This window comes from Motacilla alba, unplaced genomic scaffold (assembly GCF_015832195.1).
Source record: "Motacilla alba alba isolate MOTALB_02 unplaced genomic scaffold, Motacilla_alba_V1.0_pri HiC_scaffold_34, whole genome shotgun sequence".
NCBI lineage: Eukaryota > Metazoa > Chordata > Aves > Passeriformes > Motacillidae > Motacilla > Motacilla alba.
Window position 1 is genome coordinate 1,692,150 of NW_024037436.1, and position 20,442 is coordinate 1,712,591.

Genomic DNA, 20,442 nt, shown 5'->3' on the forward strand with positions numbered 1-20,442 from the left:
GCCCCGGTGTCCCCAGTGTCCCCAAATCCCCAGCCCAGTGTCCCCAGTGTCCCCAAACACCCAGCCCGGTGTCCCCAGTGTCCCCAGTGTCCCCAAACACCCAGCCCGGTGTCCCCAGTGTCCCCAAACACCCAGCCAGTGTCCCCTAATCCCCAGCCCAGTGTCCCCAGTGTCCCCAAATCCCCCTCCCAGTGTCCCCAGTGTCCCCAGTGTCCCCAAATCCCACCGGGACCGTCCCTGTCCCCAGATCCCAGCACTCAAACCCACCCCGACCCCTCCCCTCCCCCGATCCTCCCTGGAATCCCCCTGGATTCCCCCAAATCCCCCTGGATTCCCCCAAATTTCCCTGGAATTTCCCCAAGTTTCCCTGGATCCATCCCAAATTTCTCTGGATTTCCCTTGAGTTCCCCCAAATTTCCCTGGAATTCCCCCAAACCCCCCTGGATTCCCCCAAATCCCCCTGGAATTTTCCCAATTTTCCCTGGATCCATCCCAAATTTCTCTGGATTTCCCTTGAGTTCCCCCAAATTTCCCTGGAATTCCCCCAAACCCCCCTGGATTCCCCCAAATTTCCCTGGAATTTTCCCAAATTTCCCTGGATCCATCCCAAATTTCTCTGGATTTCCCTTGAGTTCCCCCAAATTTCCCTGGAATTCCCCCAAACCCCCCTGGATTCCCCCAAATTTCCCTGGAATTCTCCCAAATTTCCCTGGAATTCTCCCAAATTTCCCTGGATCCATCCCAAATTTCTCTGGATTTCCCTGGAATTCCCCCAAATTTCCCTGGAATTCTCCCAGATTTCCCTGGATTCCCCAAAATTTCTCTGGCTTTCCCCAAATCCCCCCCGATTTCTCCCCAAATGCCTCTGGATTTTCCCAAATTTCCCTGGAATTCCCGCAAACTTCCCTTTATTTCCCCCAAATTTCCCTGGATTCACCCCAAATCCCCCGGATTTCTCCAAATTTCCCTGGATTTCCCTGGAATTCCCCCGAACGCCTCTGGATTTTCCCATTTTTCCTTGGAATTCCCCAAAATCCCCCCCAGATTTCCCCCAAATTTCTCTGGAATTCCCCCAATTTCCCCCTGGAATTCTCCCAATTTTCCCTGTATTTTCCCGAATTTCCCTGGATTACCCCAAAATTCCCTGGATTTCCTTGGAATTCCCCCAAATTTCCCTGGATATTATCAAATTTCTTTGGATTTCCCCCAAATTTCTCTGGAATTCCCCCAAATTTCCCTGGAATTCTCCCAATTTTCCCTGTATTTTCCCGAATTTCCCTGGATTACCCCAAAATTCCCTGGATTTCCTTGGAATTCCCCCAAATTTCCCTGGATATTATCAAATTTCTTTGGATTTCCCCCAAATTTCTCTGGAATTCCCCCAAATTTCCCTGGAATTCTCCCAATTTTCCCTGTATTTTCCCGAATTTCCCTGGATTACCCCAAAATTCCTTGGAATTCCCCCAAATTTTCCCCAAATTTCCCTGGATTTCCCCCAATTTTCCCCGGATTTCCTTGGAATTCTCCCAATTTTCCCTGGAATTCTCCAATTTTTCCCTGGATTTTCCCAAATTTCCTTGGATTTCCCCCAAATTTCCCTGGAATTCCCCAAATTTCCCCAAATTTCCCTGGATTTCCTTGGAATTCTCCCAATTTTCCCTGGAATTCTCCCAATTTTCCCTGGATTCCCCCAAATTTCCTTGGAATTCCCCCAAATTTCTTTGGATTTCCCCCAAATTTCCTTGGAATTTCCCCAAATCTCCCTGGATTTCCTCAAAATTTGCTGGAATTCTCCCAAATTTTCCCAAATTTCCCCGGAATTCTCCCAAATCTCCGTCGATTTCCCCAAACTCCCCCAGATTTCCCCCAAATTTCCCTGGATTTTTCCCAGATCCACCCAAAATTTCCCCCAAATCCCCCTGGATTTCCCCAAATTCCCCCAAATTTCCCTGGAATTCTCCCAATTTTTCCCATATTTTCCCAAATTTCCCTGGAATTCCCCCAAATTTCCCTGGAATTCCCCCAAATTTTCCTGGATATTATCAAATTTCTTTGGATTTCCCCCAAATTTCCCTGGAATTCCCCCAAATTTCCCTGGATTTCCGTGGAATTCCCCCAAATTTCCCTGTATTTTCCCAAATTTCCCTGGAATTTCCCCAAATTTCCCTGGAATTTCCCCAAACCCCCCCGAATTTCCCCCCTCCAGGCAGGCAGAGGCTCCGTTTTTCCCGGGAATTTTCATCTCCAGAAGAATTTAATCCATCGTCCCCCAGTCCCGGGTACAGGAATCGCCGGAAACGTCCCGAAAAACGTGGAAATTAAAAAAAAAAAGGGGAAAAAACAAAAAAAAAAGGAAAAAAAAAAACCAAAATATTTCTCCGTTAAAATTCCTTCCGAAATCCGGAAGTTTCGGGATTCCCAAATAAAAACGGATTTTTTTTGGTTTTTCCTTCGCTTTCTACACAAATCTAGAGTTTAAAAAAGTCGGGGAAAATGGGAATAAAACCGAGGAAAAAAAAAAAGGGAATTTTGGGGAAAAAACGGAGCCGAATCCTCCCGGAATTGTGGGGATTCCCAGGGGATTCCCAGCTCCCGCTGCCGGGGGAATTCCGGGAATCGGCAGCGGGAGGAGGGCGCAGAATCCCCGGGAAAAGCGGGAATTTTGGGAACATGCAACCCCGGGACCGAGGGAATTCCGACATCTACGGAAAAATGAGAAAAAAAACCCAAAAAAACCCCAAAAATGAGGAATTTACAACTCCGCCGGGGCCCGAGTGTACAAAACGCGCGGCGCCGCCCCCGGGAATTCCCTCCCCGCTCGGCGCCGCCGCTTCTTTGGGATACAAAAAGGGGAGGAGGGCGGAATTCCCGGGAATTCCCGCCGGGAATGCTCCGTGTAGTGCTTGCGGCCGCCCCGGCCCCGCGGCGCTCCCGGGGGCTCGGCCGGGTTTGTTTTTTGGGGGGGTTTTATCGTGGGGGGTTTTTTGTTGTTGTTGTCGGTGTTTTTTTTGCTTCCCAGGATTTGGGAAAAATTCCCGGGAATTCAGGGAGCCTCGGCCAGGGCGGGGGGCTCCGGGGGGGCCTCGCTCCGGCACGGATCCGCCTTGGAAAAATTCATCTCGAGGATGTGGCGCTGCAGGTGCCGCACCCACTCCTCCTGGATGGACAGCGGGCCCTGGAACTCCACCTCGCAGAACCTGCGGGCACAAACCCCCAGAGGAATTCCCGGCTTTCCGCAGGAATTCCCGGCTTTCCGCAGCAATCCCCGGCTTCCCGCGGCAATTCCCAGAGCAATTCCCGGCTTCCCGCCGCCGTTCCCAGAGGAATCCCCGGGTTTCCCAGAGGAATTCCCGGCTTTCCACAGCAATCCCCGGCTTCCCGCGGCAATTCCCGGCTGCCCACCGCCATTCCCAGAGGAATTCCCGCGTTTCAGGAGGAATTCCCAGAGGAATCCCCGGGTTTCGGGAGGAATTCCCCTGGAATCCCCGGCTTCCCACAATTCCCAGAGGAATTCCCAGAGGAATTCCCAGCTTCCCGCAGCCATTCCCGGCTTCCCGCAGGAATTCCCGGCTTCCCGCGGCCATTCCCAGAGGAATCCCCGGCTTCCCGCCACCATTCCCAGAGCAATTCCCAGGTTTCCGCCGCCATTCCCGGCTTCCCGCAGGAATTCCCGGCTTTCCGCGGCAATTCCCAGAGCAATTCCCGGCTTCCTGCCACAATTCCCGGCTTCCTGCCGCCATTCCCAGAGGAATTCTCGGGTTTCCCCAGGAATTCCCAGTTTCCCACGGCAATTCCCCTGGAATCCCCGGCTTCCCGCAGCAATTCCCAGAGGAATCCCCTGGTTCCCGCAGCAATTCCCAGAGGAATTCCCGGCTTCCCGCAGCCATTCCCGGCTGCCCGCAGGAATTCCCGGCTTTCCGCGGCAATTCCCAGAGCAATTCCCGGCCTCCCGCAGCAATTCCCCTGGAATTCCCGGGTTTCTGCAGGAATTCCCGGCTTCCCGCAGCCATTCCCCTGGAATCCCCGGCTTTCCGTGGCAATTCCCAGAGGAATTCCCGGGTTTCTGCAGGAATTCCCGCAGCAATCCCCGGCTTCCCGCGGCAATTCCCCTGGAATCTCCGGCTTCCCGTGGCAATCCCCGGCTTCCCGCAGGAATTCCCAGAGGAATCCCCGGGTTTCAGGAGGAATTCCCGGGTTTTGGGCACGAAATTCACGGGATTTTGGGAGGAATTCCCGGGTTTTGGCAGGAATTCCCAGGTTTCAGGAGGAATTCCTGGGTTTGGGCAGGAATTCCCAGAGGAATTCCCGGGTTTTGGGAGGAATTCCAGGGTTTTGGGGATTGGGAAGGGTGGAAATGGGGGTGGGGGAGAGGGAGAGGGGGAAATGGAGGGGAAGGGGGGAAAAATTCCCTGAAATCGGGATGGAGGAGCAGGAAAAGGGGGGAAAACTGGAAAAGGTGGGAAAAGAGAGGAAAAGGGGGGAAAGCAGCAAAAAAGAGGGAGAGGGATGAGGGAAAGGGGGAAAAACACGGGAAAGGGAGGGAGGAAAGAGCAAAACCAGGGAGGGAAGAGCAGGAAAAGGGGGAAAATGAAGGAAAAGAGGGGAAAAGAGCAAAAAAAGAGGGAGAGAAGAGCAGGAAAAGGGGGGAAATCAGGGAAAGAGGGGAAAAGAGCCAAAAACAGGGAGGAAAGAGCGGGAAAAAAGGGGAAAAGAGCCAAAAGCGGGCAGGGAAGAGCAGGAAAAGGGGGGAAATCAGGAAAAGAGGGGGAAAAAAGCAAAAAAAGAGGGAGGGAAGAGCAGGAAAAGGGGAAAAATGCAGGAAAAGAGGGGAAAAAAGCAAAACCTGGGGAGGGAAGAGAAGGAAAAGGGGGGAAAAGAGCAAAACCAGAGAGGGAAGAGCAGGAAAATGGGGAAAATGCAGGAAAAGAGGGGGAAAGAGCCAAAAATAGGGAGGGAAGAGAAGGAAAACAGGGAAAATGAAGGAAAAGAGGGGAAAAGAGCAAAAAAAGAGGGAGAGAAGAGCAGGAAAAGAGGGGAAATCAGGGAAAGAGGGGAAAAGAGCCAAAAGCGGGCAGGGAAGAGCAGGAAAAGGGGGGAAATGCAGGAAAAGAGGGGAAAAGAGCAAAACCAGGGAGGGAAGAGCAGGAAAAGGGGAAATGCAGGAAAAGAGGGGAAAAGAGCAAAACCTGGGGAGGGAAGAGAAGGAAAAGGGGGGAAAAGAGCAAAACCAGGGAGGGAAGAGCAGGAAAATGGGGAAAATGCAAGAAAAGAGGGGGAAAGAGCCAAAAATAGGGAGGGAAGAGAAGGAAAACAGGGAAAATGAAGGGAAAGAGGGGAAAAGAGCAAAAAAAGAGGGAGAGAAGAGCAGGAAAAGAGGGGAAATCAGGGAAAGAGGGGAAAAGAGCAAAAAACAGGGAGGAAAGAGCAGGAAAAAAGGGGAAAAGAGCCAAAACTGGGGAGGGCAGAGCAGGAAAAGGGGGGAAATCAGGGAGAGAAGGGAAAAGAGCAAAAAAGAGGGAGGGAAGAGCAGGAAAAGGGGGGAAATGCAGGAAAAGAGGGGAAAAGAGCCAAAATAGGGAGGGAAGAGCAGGAAAAGGGGGGAAATGCAGGAAAAGAGGGGAAAAGAGCCAAAATAGGGAGGGAAGAGCAGGAAAAAAGGGGAAAAGAGCCAAAACTGGGGAGGGCAGAGCAGGAAAAGGGGGGAAATCAGGGAGAGAGGGGAAAAGAGCCAAAAAAGAGGGAGGAAAGAGCAGGAAAAGGGGGGAAATGCAGGAAAAGAGAGGAAAAGAGCAAAACCAGGGAGGGAAGAGCAGGAAAAGGGGGGAAATGCAGGAAAAGAGGGGAAAAGAGCCAAAAACAGGGAGGAAAGAGCAGGAAAAAAGGGGAAAAGAGCCAAAACTGGGGAGGGAAGAGCGGGGAAAATGGGGAAAAGGCCCCAGAAAAGGCCGGGAATTGGGAGAAGCCCCCCGGGGCAGGAGAAGCCCCCCAGCCCCACCTGCACTTGAGGGTGTAGATGTCGCCCACGAACTTGACCAGCGAGGTCTGCGGCGGGCGCGGCACCAGCGCGGGCACCGGGCGCACGCGCGGCGGCGGCCGCGGCTCCGGCAGCTTCCGCGGGAAGTCGGCGCCGGGCTCGGCCTCGCGGGGCAGCGGCGGCTCCAGGGGCCGCGCCTGGCGCCGCTCGAACTCTGCGGGACGGGGGCGGGAGCGGAGTCGGGAATGGAGTCGGGAACGGGGCGGCTGCACGGGCCGCCGGTCACCGCTCTGCTCGCGGTTCTGCACCCCAGAACCATCGACCATTCCCCAGTCCTGCCCCAATCCTGTCCCCATCCCAATCCTGTCCCCAGTCCCAATTCCCCAGTCCTGTCCCCATTCCCAATCCTGTCCCCATTCCCAATCCTGTCCCCAGTCCCAATCCTGTCCCCAATCCTGTCCCCAGTCCCAATTCCCCATCCCCAGCTCCATCCCAAATTCCATATTCCTGTCCCCATCCCAAATTCCTCAATCCTGTCCCCAGTCCCAATTTCACATCCCCAGCCCCATTCCCAATCCTGTCCCCATTCCCAATCCTGCCCCCAATCCTGTCCCCATTCCCAATTTCACATCCCCAGCCCCATTCCCAATCCTGTCCCCAATCCTGTCCCCAGTCCCAATTTCACATCCCCAGCCCCATTCCCAGCCCCATTCCCAATCCTGTCCCCATTCCCAGTCCTGTCCCCAATCCTGTCCCCATTCCCAATCCTGTCCCCAATCCTGTCCCCATTCCCAATTCCCCATCCCCAGCCCCATTCCCAAATTGCCCCTCTGCTCCTTCACCTTGACCACTCCTCATTCCCATTCCCATTCTCCATTCCCTCTCTCTATGCCCCAATCCTAAACCCCATAAATCCAATTCTCGACCCCACAAATCCCATTTTCCCCACCCCAAACCCCACAAATCCCTTTTCCCCGCACTCACTGCTGAAGTTGCCCCTCTGCTCCTCCACCTTGACCACTCCTCATTCCTACTCTCCATTCCCACTCTCCATGCCCCGATCCCAAACCCCATAAATCCCATTCCCGACCCCACAAACCCCAATTTTCTCGTTCCCAACCCCTTTTCCCCCCACTCACTGCTGAAGTTGCCCCTCTACTCCTCCACCTTGACCCTTCCTACCCCATTCCCAAACCCCACAAACCCCACAAATCCCATTCCCGACCCCACAAATCCCCATTTCCCCACCCCAAACCCCACAATTCCCATTCCCAACCCCACAAACCCCACATTTCCCACCCCAAACCCCACAAATCCCATTTTTCCCACCCCAAACCCCACAATTCCCACCCCAAACCCCACAATTCCCCCACCTCACTGCTGAAGTTGCCCCTCTGCTCCTCCACCTTGACCACTCCTCATTCCCATTCCCACTCTCCATGCCCCAATCCCAAACCCCATAAATCCAATTCTCGACCCCACAAATCCCATTTTTCCCACCCCAAACTCCACAATTCCCATTCCCAACCCCACATTTCCCCTCTTCCCCCCCCTCACTGCTGAAGTTGCCCCTCTGCTCCTCCACCTTGACCCTTCCCACCCCATTCCCAACCCCACAAACCCCACAAATCCCACAAATCCCATTCCCAACCCCACATTTCCCATTCCCAACCCCACAAACCCCGCATTTCCCATTTCAAAACCCCACAATTCCCAATTTTCCCATTCCCAACCCCACAAATCCCATTTTCCCCACCCCAAACCCCCCAAACCCCTTTTTCCCCGCACTCACTGCTGAAGTTGCCCCTCTGCTCCTCCACCTTGACCCTTCCCACCCCATTCCCAAACCCCACAAATCCCCTTTTTCCCACCCCAAACCCACAATTCCCATTCCCAACCCCACAAATCCCATTTTTCCCATTCCCAACCCCACAAACCCCACATTTCCCACCCCAAACCCCACAAACCCCACATTTCCCACCCCAAAACCCCACATTTCCCGTTCCCAACCCCTTTTTCCCCGCACTCACTGCTGAAGTTGCCCCTCTGCTCCTCCACCTTGACCCTTCCCACCCCATTCCCAACCCCACAAACCCCACATTTCCCACCCCAAACCCCACAAACCCCACGTTTCCCACCCCAATTCCCCTTTCCCCGCGCTCACTGCTGAAGTTGCCCCTCTGCTCCTCCAACTTGACCCTTCCCACCCCATTCCCAAACCCCACAAATCCCCTTTTTCCCACCCCAAACCCCACAATTCCCATTCCCAACCCCACAAATCCCATTTTTCCCACCCCAAACCCCCCAAACCCCACAATTCCCATTCCCAAACCCACAAACCCCATTTTTCCCATTCCCAAACCCCCCAAACCCCACATTTCCCGTTCCCAACCCCATTTCCCTGCGCTCACTGCTGAAGTTGCCCCTCTGCTCCTTCACCTTGACCCCTCCTCATTCCCATTCCTACTCTCCATTCCCCAATCCCAAACCCCACAATTCCCACAATTCCCATTCCCAACCCCACATTTCCCCTTTCCCCGACTCACTGCTGAAGTTGCCCCTCTGCTCCTCCACCTTGACCCTTCCCACCCCATTCCCAACCCCACAAACCCCACATTTCCCACCCCAAACCCCCCAAACCCCACATTTCCCACCCCAATTCCCCTTTCCCCGCGCTCACTGCTGAAGTTGCCCCTCTGCTCCTCGAGCTTGACGAGCCCCAGGGGCGAGCCCAGGGCGCGCTCGGCGCCGTCGGGGCCCTTGGCGCAGTCGCCCAGCGCCGCCTCGGCCGCCAGCCCGCCCTTGGGCAGGAAGGGCACGGCCAGGGCTCCGCGCGGCTCCCGCGGGTGCGCCGAGCTGCGGAACTTCTTGGAGAAGGGCCGGCCGCCCTGGATGTAGCTGCGGTAGGCGCCCGCCTTGTGCGGCCGGTGCCGGATCCACTCGCGCAGGGTCTCGATCGGGGAGCCGTTGACGCACCACTCGGTGACGCCGAACTGCCGCAGGTGCGCCCGGGCGTGGCTGGCCAGAGCCTTCCTGTTCTCAAAGTACAGCCCGCACAGCTCGCAGCAGGCCTCTGCTGCTGGGAAACGGGGAAAAAAACGGGGGAAAACGGGGTTAAAATGGGGTTAAAATAGGGAAAAATGGGAAAAAACGGGATTTAACACCGAACTGCCGCAGGTGCGCCCGGGCGTGGCTGGCCAGAGCCCTCCTGTTCTCAAAGTACAGCCCGCACAGCTCGCAGCAGGCCTCTGCTGCTGGGAAATGGGGAAAAAACGGGGAAAAAACGGGGAAAAACGGGGTTAAAATGGGGTTAAAATAGGGAAAAATGGGAAAAAACGGGATTTAACACCGAACTGCCGCAGGTGCGCCCGGGCGTGGCTGGCCAGAGCCTTCCTGTTCTCAAAGTACAGCCCGCACAGCTCGCAGCAGGCCTCTGCTGCTGGAAACATGGAAAAACGGGGTTAAAATAGGGAAAAACGGGGAAAAAACGGGGTTAAAATAGGGAAAAATGGGAAAAAATGGGAATTAACACCAAAAAAATGGGGTGAAAATAGTGAAAATGGGCTATGGATATCACTAGAAGTGCCACAGGTGCGCCCGGGCGTGGCTGGCCAGAGCTTTCCTGTTCTCAAAGTACAGCCCGCACAGCTCGCAGCAGGCCTCTGCTGCTGGGAAATGGGGAAAAAACGGGGGAAAACGGGGTTAAAATGGGGTTAAAATAGGGAAAAATGGGAAAAAACGGGATTTAACACCGAACTGCCGCAGGTGCGCCCGGGCGTGGCTGGCCAGAGGCTTCCTGTTCTCAAAGTACAGCCCGCACAGCTCGCAGCAGGCCTCTGCTGCTGGGAAACGGGGAAAAAACGGGGAAAACAGGGTTAAAATGGGGTTAAAATAGGGTAAAATGGGAAAAAACGGGATTTAACACCGAACTGCCGCAGGTGCGCCCGGGCGTGGCTGGCCAGAGCCTTCCTGTTCTCAAAGTACAGCCCGCACAGCTCGCAGCAGGCCTCTGCTGCTGGGAAACGGGGAAAAAACGGGGTTAAAATCGGGAAAAATGGGAAAAAATGGGGTTATTATATGGAAAATGGGGTATGGATATTGCTAAAAGTGCCACAGGTGCGCCCGGGCATGGCTGGCCAGAGCCTTCCTGTTCCCAAAGTACAGCCCGCACAGCTCAGAGCAGGGAGAACATGGAAAAATGGGAAAAACACGAGCTCCCAGCCCACCCCAAAACCATCCCAAAACCCCAAGAACCCCAGGATGTCCCCATGGCACTCACAGGCCTTGTGGTGCAGGGCCTTGGCCTTGAAGCCCAGCTCGAAGGCTTTGTGCTTGGCCTCGCCGTGCCCGCCCAGCCCATCCCAAAACCACCCAAAACCACCCCAAAACCACCTCAAAGATCCTGAAACCATCCCAAAGATCCCAAAACCAGCCCAAACTCCCTCAGCACTCACAGGCCTTGTCGTGCAGGGCCTTGGCCTTGAAGCCCAGCTCGAAAGCTTTGTGCTTGGCCTCGCCGTGCCCGCCCAGCCCATCCCAAAACCACCCCAAAACTGTTCCAAAGATCCCAAAACCATCCCAAAACCATCCCAAAGATCCCAAATTCCCTTGATTTCCCCATGGCACTCACAGGCCTTGTCGTGCAGGGCCTTGGCCTTGAAGCCCAGCTCGAAGGCTTTGTGCTTGGCCTCGCCGTGCCCGCCCAGCCCATCCCAAAACCACCCCAAAACCATCCCAAAGATCCCAAAACCATCCCAAAATCCCTGAAATTCCCTTGATTTCCCCATGGCACTCACAGGCCTTGTCGTGCAGGGCCTTGGCCTTGAAGCCCAGCTCGAAGGCTTTGTGCTTGGCCTCGCCGTGCCCGCCCAGCCTCTCCTCGCCCAGCGGCCTCTTGGCGGCCAGGAAGGCGCCGGCGTTTTTGGAGCCCAGCGGCGCCAGGGCCAGCCCCGAGCCCGGCTTGCCCAGGGCCAGCCCCGGGGGCAGCGCCTTGCCCGGAGCCGGCCCCGGCGGCGCTTTGGGCTCGGCGGCGCCGTCCTCGCCCGGCCCCGCGCCCGCCTCCAGCCCCGGCGGCAGCGGCGGCTCCTTCTTGATGAGGCAGGGCTTGGATTTCTTCCTGAGGATCTCGCGGAGCGTGTCGATGGGGGAGCCGTTCACCGACCACTCGGTCACCCCCATCTGGCGCAGGTGCGAGCGCGCGTGGCTCGAGAGCCCCTTGCGGTTCTCAAAGAACTCCCCGCAGAACTCGCAGCGGATGTCGCGCACCGGGTCTGCCCGGGAGGCTGCACGAGGGGAAACGTGGGGTTAGGGAGGGATGGAACCCCCTGGGATGGGATTTTAGAGCCCCAAAATCCCGGGATGAGCCCTGAGCCGGCGGATGTCGCGCACCGGGTCCGCCCGGGAGGCTGCACGAGGGGAAATCTGGGATTAGGGAGGGATGGAAACCCCCGGGATGGGATTTGAGAGCCCCAAATCCCGGGATGAGCTCTGAAAATCCCCGGGATGAGCCCCGAGCCAGCGGATGTCGCGCACCGGGTCCACCCGGGAGGCTGCAGGAGATGAAACTTGGAGTTAGGGAGGGAAGGAACCCCCTGGGATGGGATTTTGGAGCCCCAGAATCCCGGGATGAGCCCTGAGCCGGCGGATGTCGCGCACCAGGAGGCTGCAGGAGGGGAAATTTGGGGTTAAGGAGGGATGGACCCCCTGGGATGGGATTTTAGAGCCCCAAAATCCCGGGATGAGCCCCAAGCCAGCGGATGTCGCGCACCGGGTCCGCCCGTGAGGCTGCACCAAGGGAAACGTGGGGTTAGGGAGGGAAGGAACCCCTGGGATGGGATTTTGGAGCCCCAAAATCCAGGGACGAGCTCTGAAAATCCCTGGGATGAGCCCCGAGCCAGCGGATGTCCCACACCGGGTCCACCCGAGAGGCTGCAGGAGGGGAAATCTGAGATCAGGGAGGGAAGGAACCCCCTGGGATGGGATCTTGGGTCTCCCTAAAGCCCTGGGAGGAGCTGAGAGCGTCCTAAATCCCCGGGATGAGCTCCCCAAAATCCCCGGGATGATCCCCGAATCCTGGGACAAGCCCCAACCCCACTCACAGAGGTTGAGCGGCGCCATCTCCTCGTGGCCCTGGGATGGATCCCAGCTCCCCAAATCCCTGGGATGATCCCCAAATCCCGGGACAAACCCCAAACTCACTCACAGAAGTTGAGCGGCGCCATCTCCTCATGGCCCTGGGACAGATCCCAGCTCCCCAAATCCCCGGGATGATCCCCAAATCCCAGGACAAGCCCCAACCCCACTCACAGAGGTTGAGCGGCACCATCTCCTCGTGGCCCTGGGATGGATCCAGTGGCTCCCTGGGACAGATCCCAGCTCCCCAAATCCCCGGGATGATCCCCAAATCCCGGGACAAGCCCCAACCCCACTCACAGAGGTTGAGCGGCGCCATCTCCTCGTGCGCTGCCCAGGCCGGGTCCGGCGGCGCCGGCGCCTCCCCGGGATGGATCCCGGCTCCTGCTCCTCCTCCTGCCGCCCCGGCCATCAGCTCCCGCTTGATCTCCACCCTGAGCTGGTCCTGCTTGAGCTTCTTCTGCAGGGAGGGCGCCGAGAGCCCCGGGAACATCTTCCTGGCCGTGGGCGGCGGCGAGGCCGCGCCGGGGGCCGGCCCCGGGGGGCTCAGCGGCGCCGGCACCTTCTTGCCCAGCCCGGGCAGGTGCAGCTCCGGCGGCGCCCGCGGCGGCTCCAGCGCGGCCAGCCCGCCCAGCAGGCTCTTGGCCAGGGGCTTGGGGTGGCCCGAGCGGCGGCGGGTGAGGATCTCGCGGAGCGTGTCGATGGGCGAGCCGTTGACGTACCACTCGGTCACCCCCATCTGGCGCAGGTGCGAGCGCGCGTGGCTCGAGAGCCCCTTGCGGTTCTCAAAGAACTCCCCGCAGAACTCGCAGCGGATGTCGCGGCACGGCTCCGAGCCCGAGGCTGGGAAAATGGGAGACGAGGGGTTAAACGGTGCTGGGGTTGTGGGGACTCCCGGGAAAGGGATGTGGGGGTTCCCCAGGAATTCCCCGCAGAACTCGCAGCGGATGTCGCGGCACGGCTACGAGCCCGAGGCTGGGAAAATGGGAGAGAAGGGGTTAAACGGTGCTGGGGTTGTGGGGACTCCCGGGAAAGGGATGTGGGGGTTCCCCAAGAATTCCCCGCAGAACTCGCAGTGCGTCTCGCGGCACGGCTCCGAGCCCGAGGCTGGGAAAATGGGAGACGAGGGGTTAAACGGTGCTGGTGGGGGTCTGGGGCTGTGGGGATTCCCAGGAAAGGGATGTGGGGTTCCCCAAGGAATTCCCCGCAGAACTCGCAGCGGATGTCGCGGCACGGCTCCGAGCCCGAGGCTGGGAAAATGGGAATATGGGAGTGAAGGGGTTAAAAGGTGCTGGTGGGGCTTTGGGGTTGTGGGAAAGGGATGTGGGGGTTCCCCAGGAATTCCCCGCAGAACTCGCAGCGGGTGTCGCGGCACGGCTCCGAGCCCGGGAATATGGCACAGAAGGGGTTAAAAAGTGCTGGTGGAAATCCCAAAAGTTGGGGTTTGGGGCTGAGGGGATTCCTGGGAAAGGGATGTGGGATTAGGGAGATGCAGTTCCCGAGGCTGGGACCACCACAGAAGGGGTTAAAAGGTGCTGGTGGAGGGGGCGATCCCAAAAGTTGGGGGTTTGGGGCTGAGGGGATTCCTGGGAAAGGGATGTGGGATAAGGGAAGCTGTGATTCCCAAGGAATTCCTCGCAGAACTCGCAGTGCGTGTCACGGCACGGGTGTCGCGGCACGGCTCCGAGCCCAAGGCTGTGAACGTGGGAGAGGAGGGGTTAAAAGGTGCTGGTGGGCCTTTGGGGTTGTGGGGATTCCCAGGAAAGGGATGTGGGGGTTCCCCAGGAATTCCCCGCAGAACTCGCAGCAGGCTCCGAGCCCAAGGCTGGGAACAGCACAGAAGGGGTTAAAAGGTGCTGGTGGAGGGAATGATCCCCAAAGTTGGGGATTTGGGGCTGAGGGGATTCCCGGGAAAGCGATGTGGGATTAGGGAGATGCGGTTCCCAGGCTGGGAATGTGGCACAGAAGGGGTTAAACGGTGCTGCTGGGGGGATTCCCAGGAAAGGGATGTGGGATTAGGGAGATGCAGTTCCCAGGTGGGAACAGCACGGAAGGGGTTAATCGGTGCTGCTGGGGGTCTGGGGCTGAGGGGATTCCAGGAAAGGGATGTGGGATTAGGGAGATGCGGTTCCCAGGATGGGAATGTGGCACGGAAGGGGTTAAACGGTGCTGCTGGGGGTCTGGGGCTGAGGGGATTCCAGGAAAGGGATGTGGGATTAGGGAGATGCGGTTCCCAGGATGGGAATGTGGCACAGAAGGGGTTAAACGGTGCTGCTGGGGGTCTGGGGCTGGGGGGATTCTGGGTGGTGGCAGGTTTGGGATGAGAGGGATTCCTGTTCCTGTCCAGGGATTCCTGCTCCTGTCCAGGGTGCATTTGTGCCAGGAGGAGGAGGAGGAGCAGGAGAAGGAGGAAGAGGAAAACCCAGCAAAACCCAGTAAACCCCATAAAACCCCACTAAAAAAACCATTATGCCAAAATAAATTCCATTAAACCCCACTAAACCCCATAAAACCTCACTAAACCCCATTAAAACCCCATTAAATCCCCATTACACCCCACCAAACCCTACTAAGCCCCTCCACACCCCCCAAACGCCGCAGCACTCACTGAGGTTGAGCAGCCCGTCCTCCTCGGGCACCCACTTGGGCACCCAAACCCCAATAAAACCCAATTAAAACCCCCCAAACCCTAATAAAACCCCATTAAACCCCCCCAAACCCCATTAAAACCCCACCAAACCCCATTAAAACCCCACTAAACCCCAATAAAACCCAATTAAACCCCACCAAACCCCTCCACACCCCCTGCACCCCGCGGCACTCACTGAGGTTGAGCGGCCCGTCCTCGTCGGGCGCCCACTTGGGCACCCAAACCCCAATAAAACCCCAATAAAACCCAATTAAATCCCAATAAAACCCAATTAAATCCCAATAAAACCCAATTAAACCCCAATAAAACCCAATAAAACCCAATTTAACCCCCCCAAACCCCGTTAGAACCCCCGCACCCCGCGGCACTCACTGAGGTTGAGCGGCCCGTCCTCCTCGGGCGCCCACTTGGGCACCCAAACCCCAATAAAGCCCCACCAAACCCCACTAAAACCCCCCAAACCCCAATAAAACCCAATTAAACCCCAATAAACCCCAATAAAACCCCCCCAAACCCCGTTAGAACCCCCCAAACCCTGCAGCACTCACTGAGGTTGAGCGGCCCGTCCTCGTCGGGCGCCCACTTGGGCACCCAAACCCCAATAAAACCCCAATAAAACCCAATAAAACCCAATAAAACCCAATTAAATCCCAATAAAACCCAATTAAACCCCAATAAAACCCAATAAAACCCAATTTAACCCCCCCAAACCCCGTTAGAACCCCCTGCACGCCGCGGCACTCACTGAGGTTGAGCGGCCCGTCCTCCTCGGGCGCCCACTTGGGCACCCAAACCCCAATAAAACCCCACCAAACCCCACTAAAACCCCCCAAACCCCAATAAAACCCAATTAAACCCCAATAAACCCCAATTTAACCCCCCCAAACCCCGTTAGAACCCCCGCACCCCGCGGCACTCACTGAGGTTGAGCGGCCCGTCCTCGTCGGGCGCCCACTTGGGCACCCAAACCCCAATAAAACCCCACCAAACCCCACTAAAACCCCCCAAACCCCAATAAAACCCAATTAAATCCCAATAAAACCCAATAAAACCCCCCCAAACCCCGTTAGAACCCCCCAAACCCTGCAGCACTCACTGAGGTTGAGCGGCCCGTCCTCGTCGGGCGCCCACTTGGCCTCGGCGGGCAGCGGGCTGAGCGCCAGCTTGGCTCCCTTCTCCTCGGCGCCCTTGGGCGAGCCGGGCAGCGGCGCCGGCACCTTGCGGAGCGCGGGCGAGCCCGGCCGGCCCAGGGCCTTGGCGAAGCCCGGCGGCGACTTGATGGCCTTGTTGACGGCGCCCTCGGGCTTGGGCAGCAGCAGCAGCGGCGGCCGCGGCGCCCCCGGCTCCTTGGGGGACCCCGCCGACTTCTTGGCCAGCGCGGGGCCCTCGGCCTTGGGCTTGTGGCGCACCAGCTCGTAGAGCAGGTCGATGGGAGCCCCCGAGCTCTCGGACTCGGCCACGCCGAGCTGGCGCAGGTGGGAGCGGGCGTGGCTCGAGAGGCCCTTGCGGGTCTCGAAACAGGCGCCGCACACCTCGCAGGTGGTCAGGCTGGGGGCTGGAAAAAACGGGAAATCGAGGGTTAAAATCCCTTGGGATCAGCTGTTGAGTTGCCTGAATAGTCCTGGGTTTGGGATCGGAGCAGGCGCCGCACACCTCGCAGGTGGTCAGGCTGGGGGCTGGAAATGGGGGAAAAAATGGGAAATTGGGGGTTAAAATCCCTTTGGATCAGCTCCCCCCCATAGTCCTGGTTTTGGGATTGGAGCAGGCGCTGCACACCTCGCAGGTGGTCAGGCTGGGGGCTGGAAAAAATGGGAAATCAGGGGTTAAAATCCCTTGGGATCAGCTCCCATACAGCCCTGGTTTTGGGATGGGAGCAGGCGCCGCACACCTCGCAGGTGGTCAGGCTGGGGGCTGGAAATGGGGGAAAAACGGGGGGAAAATGGAGGAAAAAATGGGGGGAAAAGGGGAAAAATAGGGAAAATTCCAATGTCAGAGCAAGGAGAAGGAAAGAGGATCAGAGGGGAACCCTGGGAGCCGATCCCAAAGAATTCCAACCCCCCCCATCCCGAGTTTTGGGATTGGAGCAGGTGCTGCAGACCTCACACATGGTCAGGCTGGGGGCTGGAAATGGGGGAAAAACCAGGGAAAAACGGGAAAAAATCGGGATAAATCCAAGCTCAGAGCAAGGAGGAAAGCTTGGGAGCCGATCCCAAAGAATTCCACCCCCCCCAGCCCGAGTTCTGGGATCAGAGCAGGCAGCGCACACCTCGCAGGTGGTCAGGCTGGGGGCTGGAAATGGGGGAAAAACAGGGAAAAATGGAGGAAAAATGGGGGGAAAAGGGGAAAAATAGGGAAAATTCCAATGTCAGAGCGAGGAGAAGGAAAGAGGATCAGAGGGGAACCCTGGGAGCCGATCCCAAAGAATTCCAACCCCTCCCAGCCCGAGTTTCGGGATCACAGCAGGCAGTGCACACCTCGCAGATGGTCAGGCTGGGGGCTGGAAATGGGGGAAAAACAGGGAAAAACGGGAAAAAATCGGGATAAATCCAATCTCAGAGTGAGGAGAACGAGGAGGAAAGCTTGGGAGCCGATCCCAAAGAATTCCAACCCCTCCCATCCCGAGTTTTGGGATCGGAGCAGGTGCCGCACACCTCGCAGGTGGTCAGGCTGGGGGCTGGAAATGGGGGAAAAACAGGGAAAAATGGGAAAAAAATCAGGATAAATCAAATCTTGGAGCGAGGAGAACAAGGAAGAAACCTTGGGAGCCGATCCCAAAGAATTCCAAGCCCTCCCAGCCCCAGCTCCGGACCCCAAGCAGGACAATCCCCCCCTGGTTACCCCCGACATGAATTAACCCTAAAAAGCCCAGGGTGGGGTCTGAGGCCACAATCCGAGGAGAATTTGGGAAAATCCCGGGAATCATTCCTGACCTTTGGAGTCCTGGGGCTCGGCTTTGCTGCCGGGGGGCTCCGGGCTCAGCTTGGTCCCGAGGCGGGGCGGGGGCGGCTCCAGCGCCGAGCCGGCCGATTTTTTGGGGATGGCGGGAGGGGACGTCACTTCCATGGCCACCAAGTCGTCCTCGTCAGGAGCCAGCACTGCAGGGGGCAGCGGGGACTCAGGGATTTGGGGTCTGGGGGCTTCCAGAGGGGATTTGGGGCATTCCAGAGGGGTTTGGGGGGTTCCAGGGGGGATTTGCAGGGCTCCAGGTGGGATTTGGGGGGTTCCAGAGGGGTTTGGGGGGTTCCAGGGGGGATTTGCGGGGCTCCAGGGGGATTTGGGGGGTTCCAGGGGGGATTTGGGGGGTTCCAGAGGGGTTTGGGGGGTTCCAGAGGGATTTGGGGGAGTTCCAGAGGGGTTTGGGGGAGTTCCAAGTGCGATTTGGGGTGTTCCAGGTGGGGTTTGGGAGGTTACAGGTGGGGTTTGGGGGGGTTCCAGAGGGATTTGGGGTGTTCCAGAGGGGTTTGGGGGCTTCCAGAGGGATTTGGGGGAGTTCCAGGTGGGGTTTGGGGGGTTCCAGGTGGGATTTGGGGTGTTCCAGGTGGGATGTGGGGGGGTCCAGAGGGGGATTTGTGGGGCTCCAGGGGGGTTTGGGGGGTTCCAGATGCAATTTCGGGTGTTCCAGGTGGGATTTGAGGGGTTCCAGAGGGGATTTGGGGTGTGCCAGGTGGGATTTGGGGGTTCCAGAGGGGATTTAGGGGGTTCCAAGTGGGATTTGGGGGTTCCAGGTGGGGTTTGGGGGGCTCCAGTTGCAATTTGGGGACAGGGACAGTGTCAGGTCCCTACTGGTGACAGGACACTGAAGGTGGTGGCAGGGGACAGAACAGGACAGGACAGGGGTGGTGGCATCTCCCAGCAGGTGACAGGACAGGGACAGTGTCAGGTCCCCACAGGCGACAGGACAGGGACAGTGGCAGGGGACAGGACAGGACAGGGATGGTGCCAGGTCCCCACAGGTGACAGGACTGGGATGGTGGCATCTCCCAGCAGGTGACGGGACAATGACAGTGCCAGGTCACCACAGGTGACAGGACAGGGCCAGGTCACCACAGGTGACAGGACAGGGACAGTGGCAGGTCCCCACAGGTGACAGGACAGGGCCAGGTCACCACAGGTGACAGGACAGGGACAGTGGCAGGTCCCCACAGGTGACAGGACAGGGCCAGGTCACCACAGGTGACAGGACAGGGACAGGGCCAGGTCCCTGCAGTTGACAGGACAGGGGGGATGGCAGGGACAGGACAGGACAGGGACAGCCACGTCCCCACAGGTGACAGGACACTGCCAGGTCCCCACAGGTGACAGGACAGGGACAGTGGCAGGGACAGGACCGGGACAGTGGCAGGTCCCCACAGGTGACAGGACAGGGCCAGGTCCCTGCAGGTGACAGGACAGGGACAGTGGCAGGGACAGGACAGGGACGGTGACAGTGCCAGGTCCCTGCAGGTGACAGGACAGGGACAGTAGCAGGGAACAGGACAGGGACAGTGCCAGGTCCCTGCAGGTGACAGGACAGGGACAGTGGCAGGGACAGGACAGGGACAGTGCCAGGTCCCCACAGGTGACAGGACAGGGCCAGGTCCCCGCAGGGAGGGGACAGGGACATTCGAGGTGCCACCAGGAGAGGTGACAGCTCCTGAAGGAGCCGGGTCCCTGAGGGGAGGGGACAGGGACAGCGGCAGCTCCTCAAGGGGAGGGGACACAGAGAGGTGACAGATCTTAAAGGGGAGGGGACAGGGTGGTGGCATCAGGCAGGAGACAGCACAGGGGTGGTGGCATCTCCCTGCAGGGCAGGGACAGTGAGAGGTGACAGATGCTGAAGGGGAGGGGACACGGAAGGTGACAGCAGGGAGGGGACAGGGTGGTGGCATCTCCCGGCAGGGAGGGGACACAGAGATGGTGACAGGTCCCTGAGGGGACAGCACAGGGGTGGCAGGTCCCCAAGGGGAGGGGACAGGGTGGGGACAGGTCCCTAAGGGGAGGGGACAGGGAGAGTGGCAGGTCCCCAAGGGGAGGGGACACAGAGATGGTGACAGGTCCCTGAGGGGACAGCACAGGGGTGGGGACAGGTCCCTAAGGGGAGGGGACAGGGGTGGTGGCATCTCCCAGCATGGCGTGGGACAGGAACGGTGACAGGTCCCCAAGGGGAGGGGACAGGGGTGGGGACAGGTCCTCAAGGGGAGGGGACAGGGACAGTGGCAGGTCCCAGCACGGAGGGGACACAGAGATGGTGACAGGTCCCTGCAGGGGACACTGAGAGGTGACAGGTCCCTGCAGGGGACAGGGGTGGGGACAGGTCCCTGCAGGGGACACTGAGAGGTGACAGGTCCCTGCAGGGGACAGGGGTGGGGACAGGTCCCTGCAGGGGACACTGAGAGGTGACAGGTCCCTGCAGGGGACAGGGGTGGGGACAGGTCCCTGCACGGGGTGGGACAGGAATGGTGACAGGTCCCCAAGGGGAGGGGACACAGAAGGTGACAGGTCCCTGCAGGGACAGCACAGGCTGGTGGCATCTCCCCGCAGGGAGGGGACACAGAAAGTGACAAATCCCTGCAGGGGGCAGGACAGGGGTGGTGGCATCTCCCCGCAGGGAGGGGACACAGAAAGTGACAAATCCCTGCAGGGGGCAGGACAGGGGTGGTGGCATCTCCCAGCAGGGGACAGCACAGGTCCCGGCACAGGTGGGACA

General features: G+C 58.3%; 1 protein-coding gene across 1 annotated transcript in view; it reads right to left on the minus strand.

The window, feature by feature from the left end:
• Window positions 1-2,233: 2,233 nt before the first annotated feature.
• The window catches only part of LOC119696644 (protein Wiz-like), a 44,085-nt gene continuing 25,876 nt past the window's right edge, over window positions 2,234-20,442 (minus strand). The window contains exons 6-12 of the mRNA XM_038126448.1: window positions 17,687-17,851; window positions 15,853-16,311; window positions 12,407-12,949; window positions 10,771-11,256; window positions 8,655-9,053; window positions 5,996-6,188; window positions 2,234-3,197 (exon numbers count right to left, since the gene is read on the minus strand). Coding sequence (XP_037982376.1) covers window positions 3,044-3,197; window positions 5,996-6,188; window positions 8,655-9,053; window positions 10,771-11,256; window positions 12,407-12,949; window positions 15,853-16,311; window positions 17,687-17,851 — 2,399 coding nt within the window. The 3' untranslated portion in view covers window positions 2,234-3,043. The remainder of the gene's footprint in view (window positions 3,198-5,995; window positions 6,189-8,654; window positions 9,054-10,770; window positions 11,257-12,406; window positions 12,950-15,852; window positions 16,312-17,686; window positions 17,852-20,442) is intronic.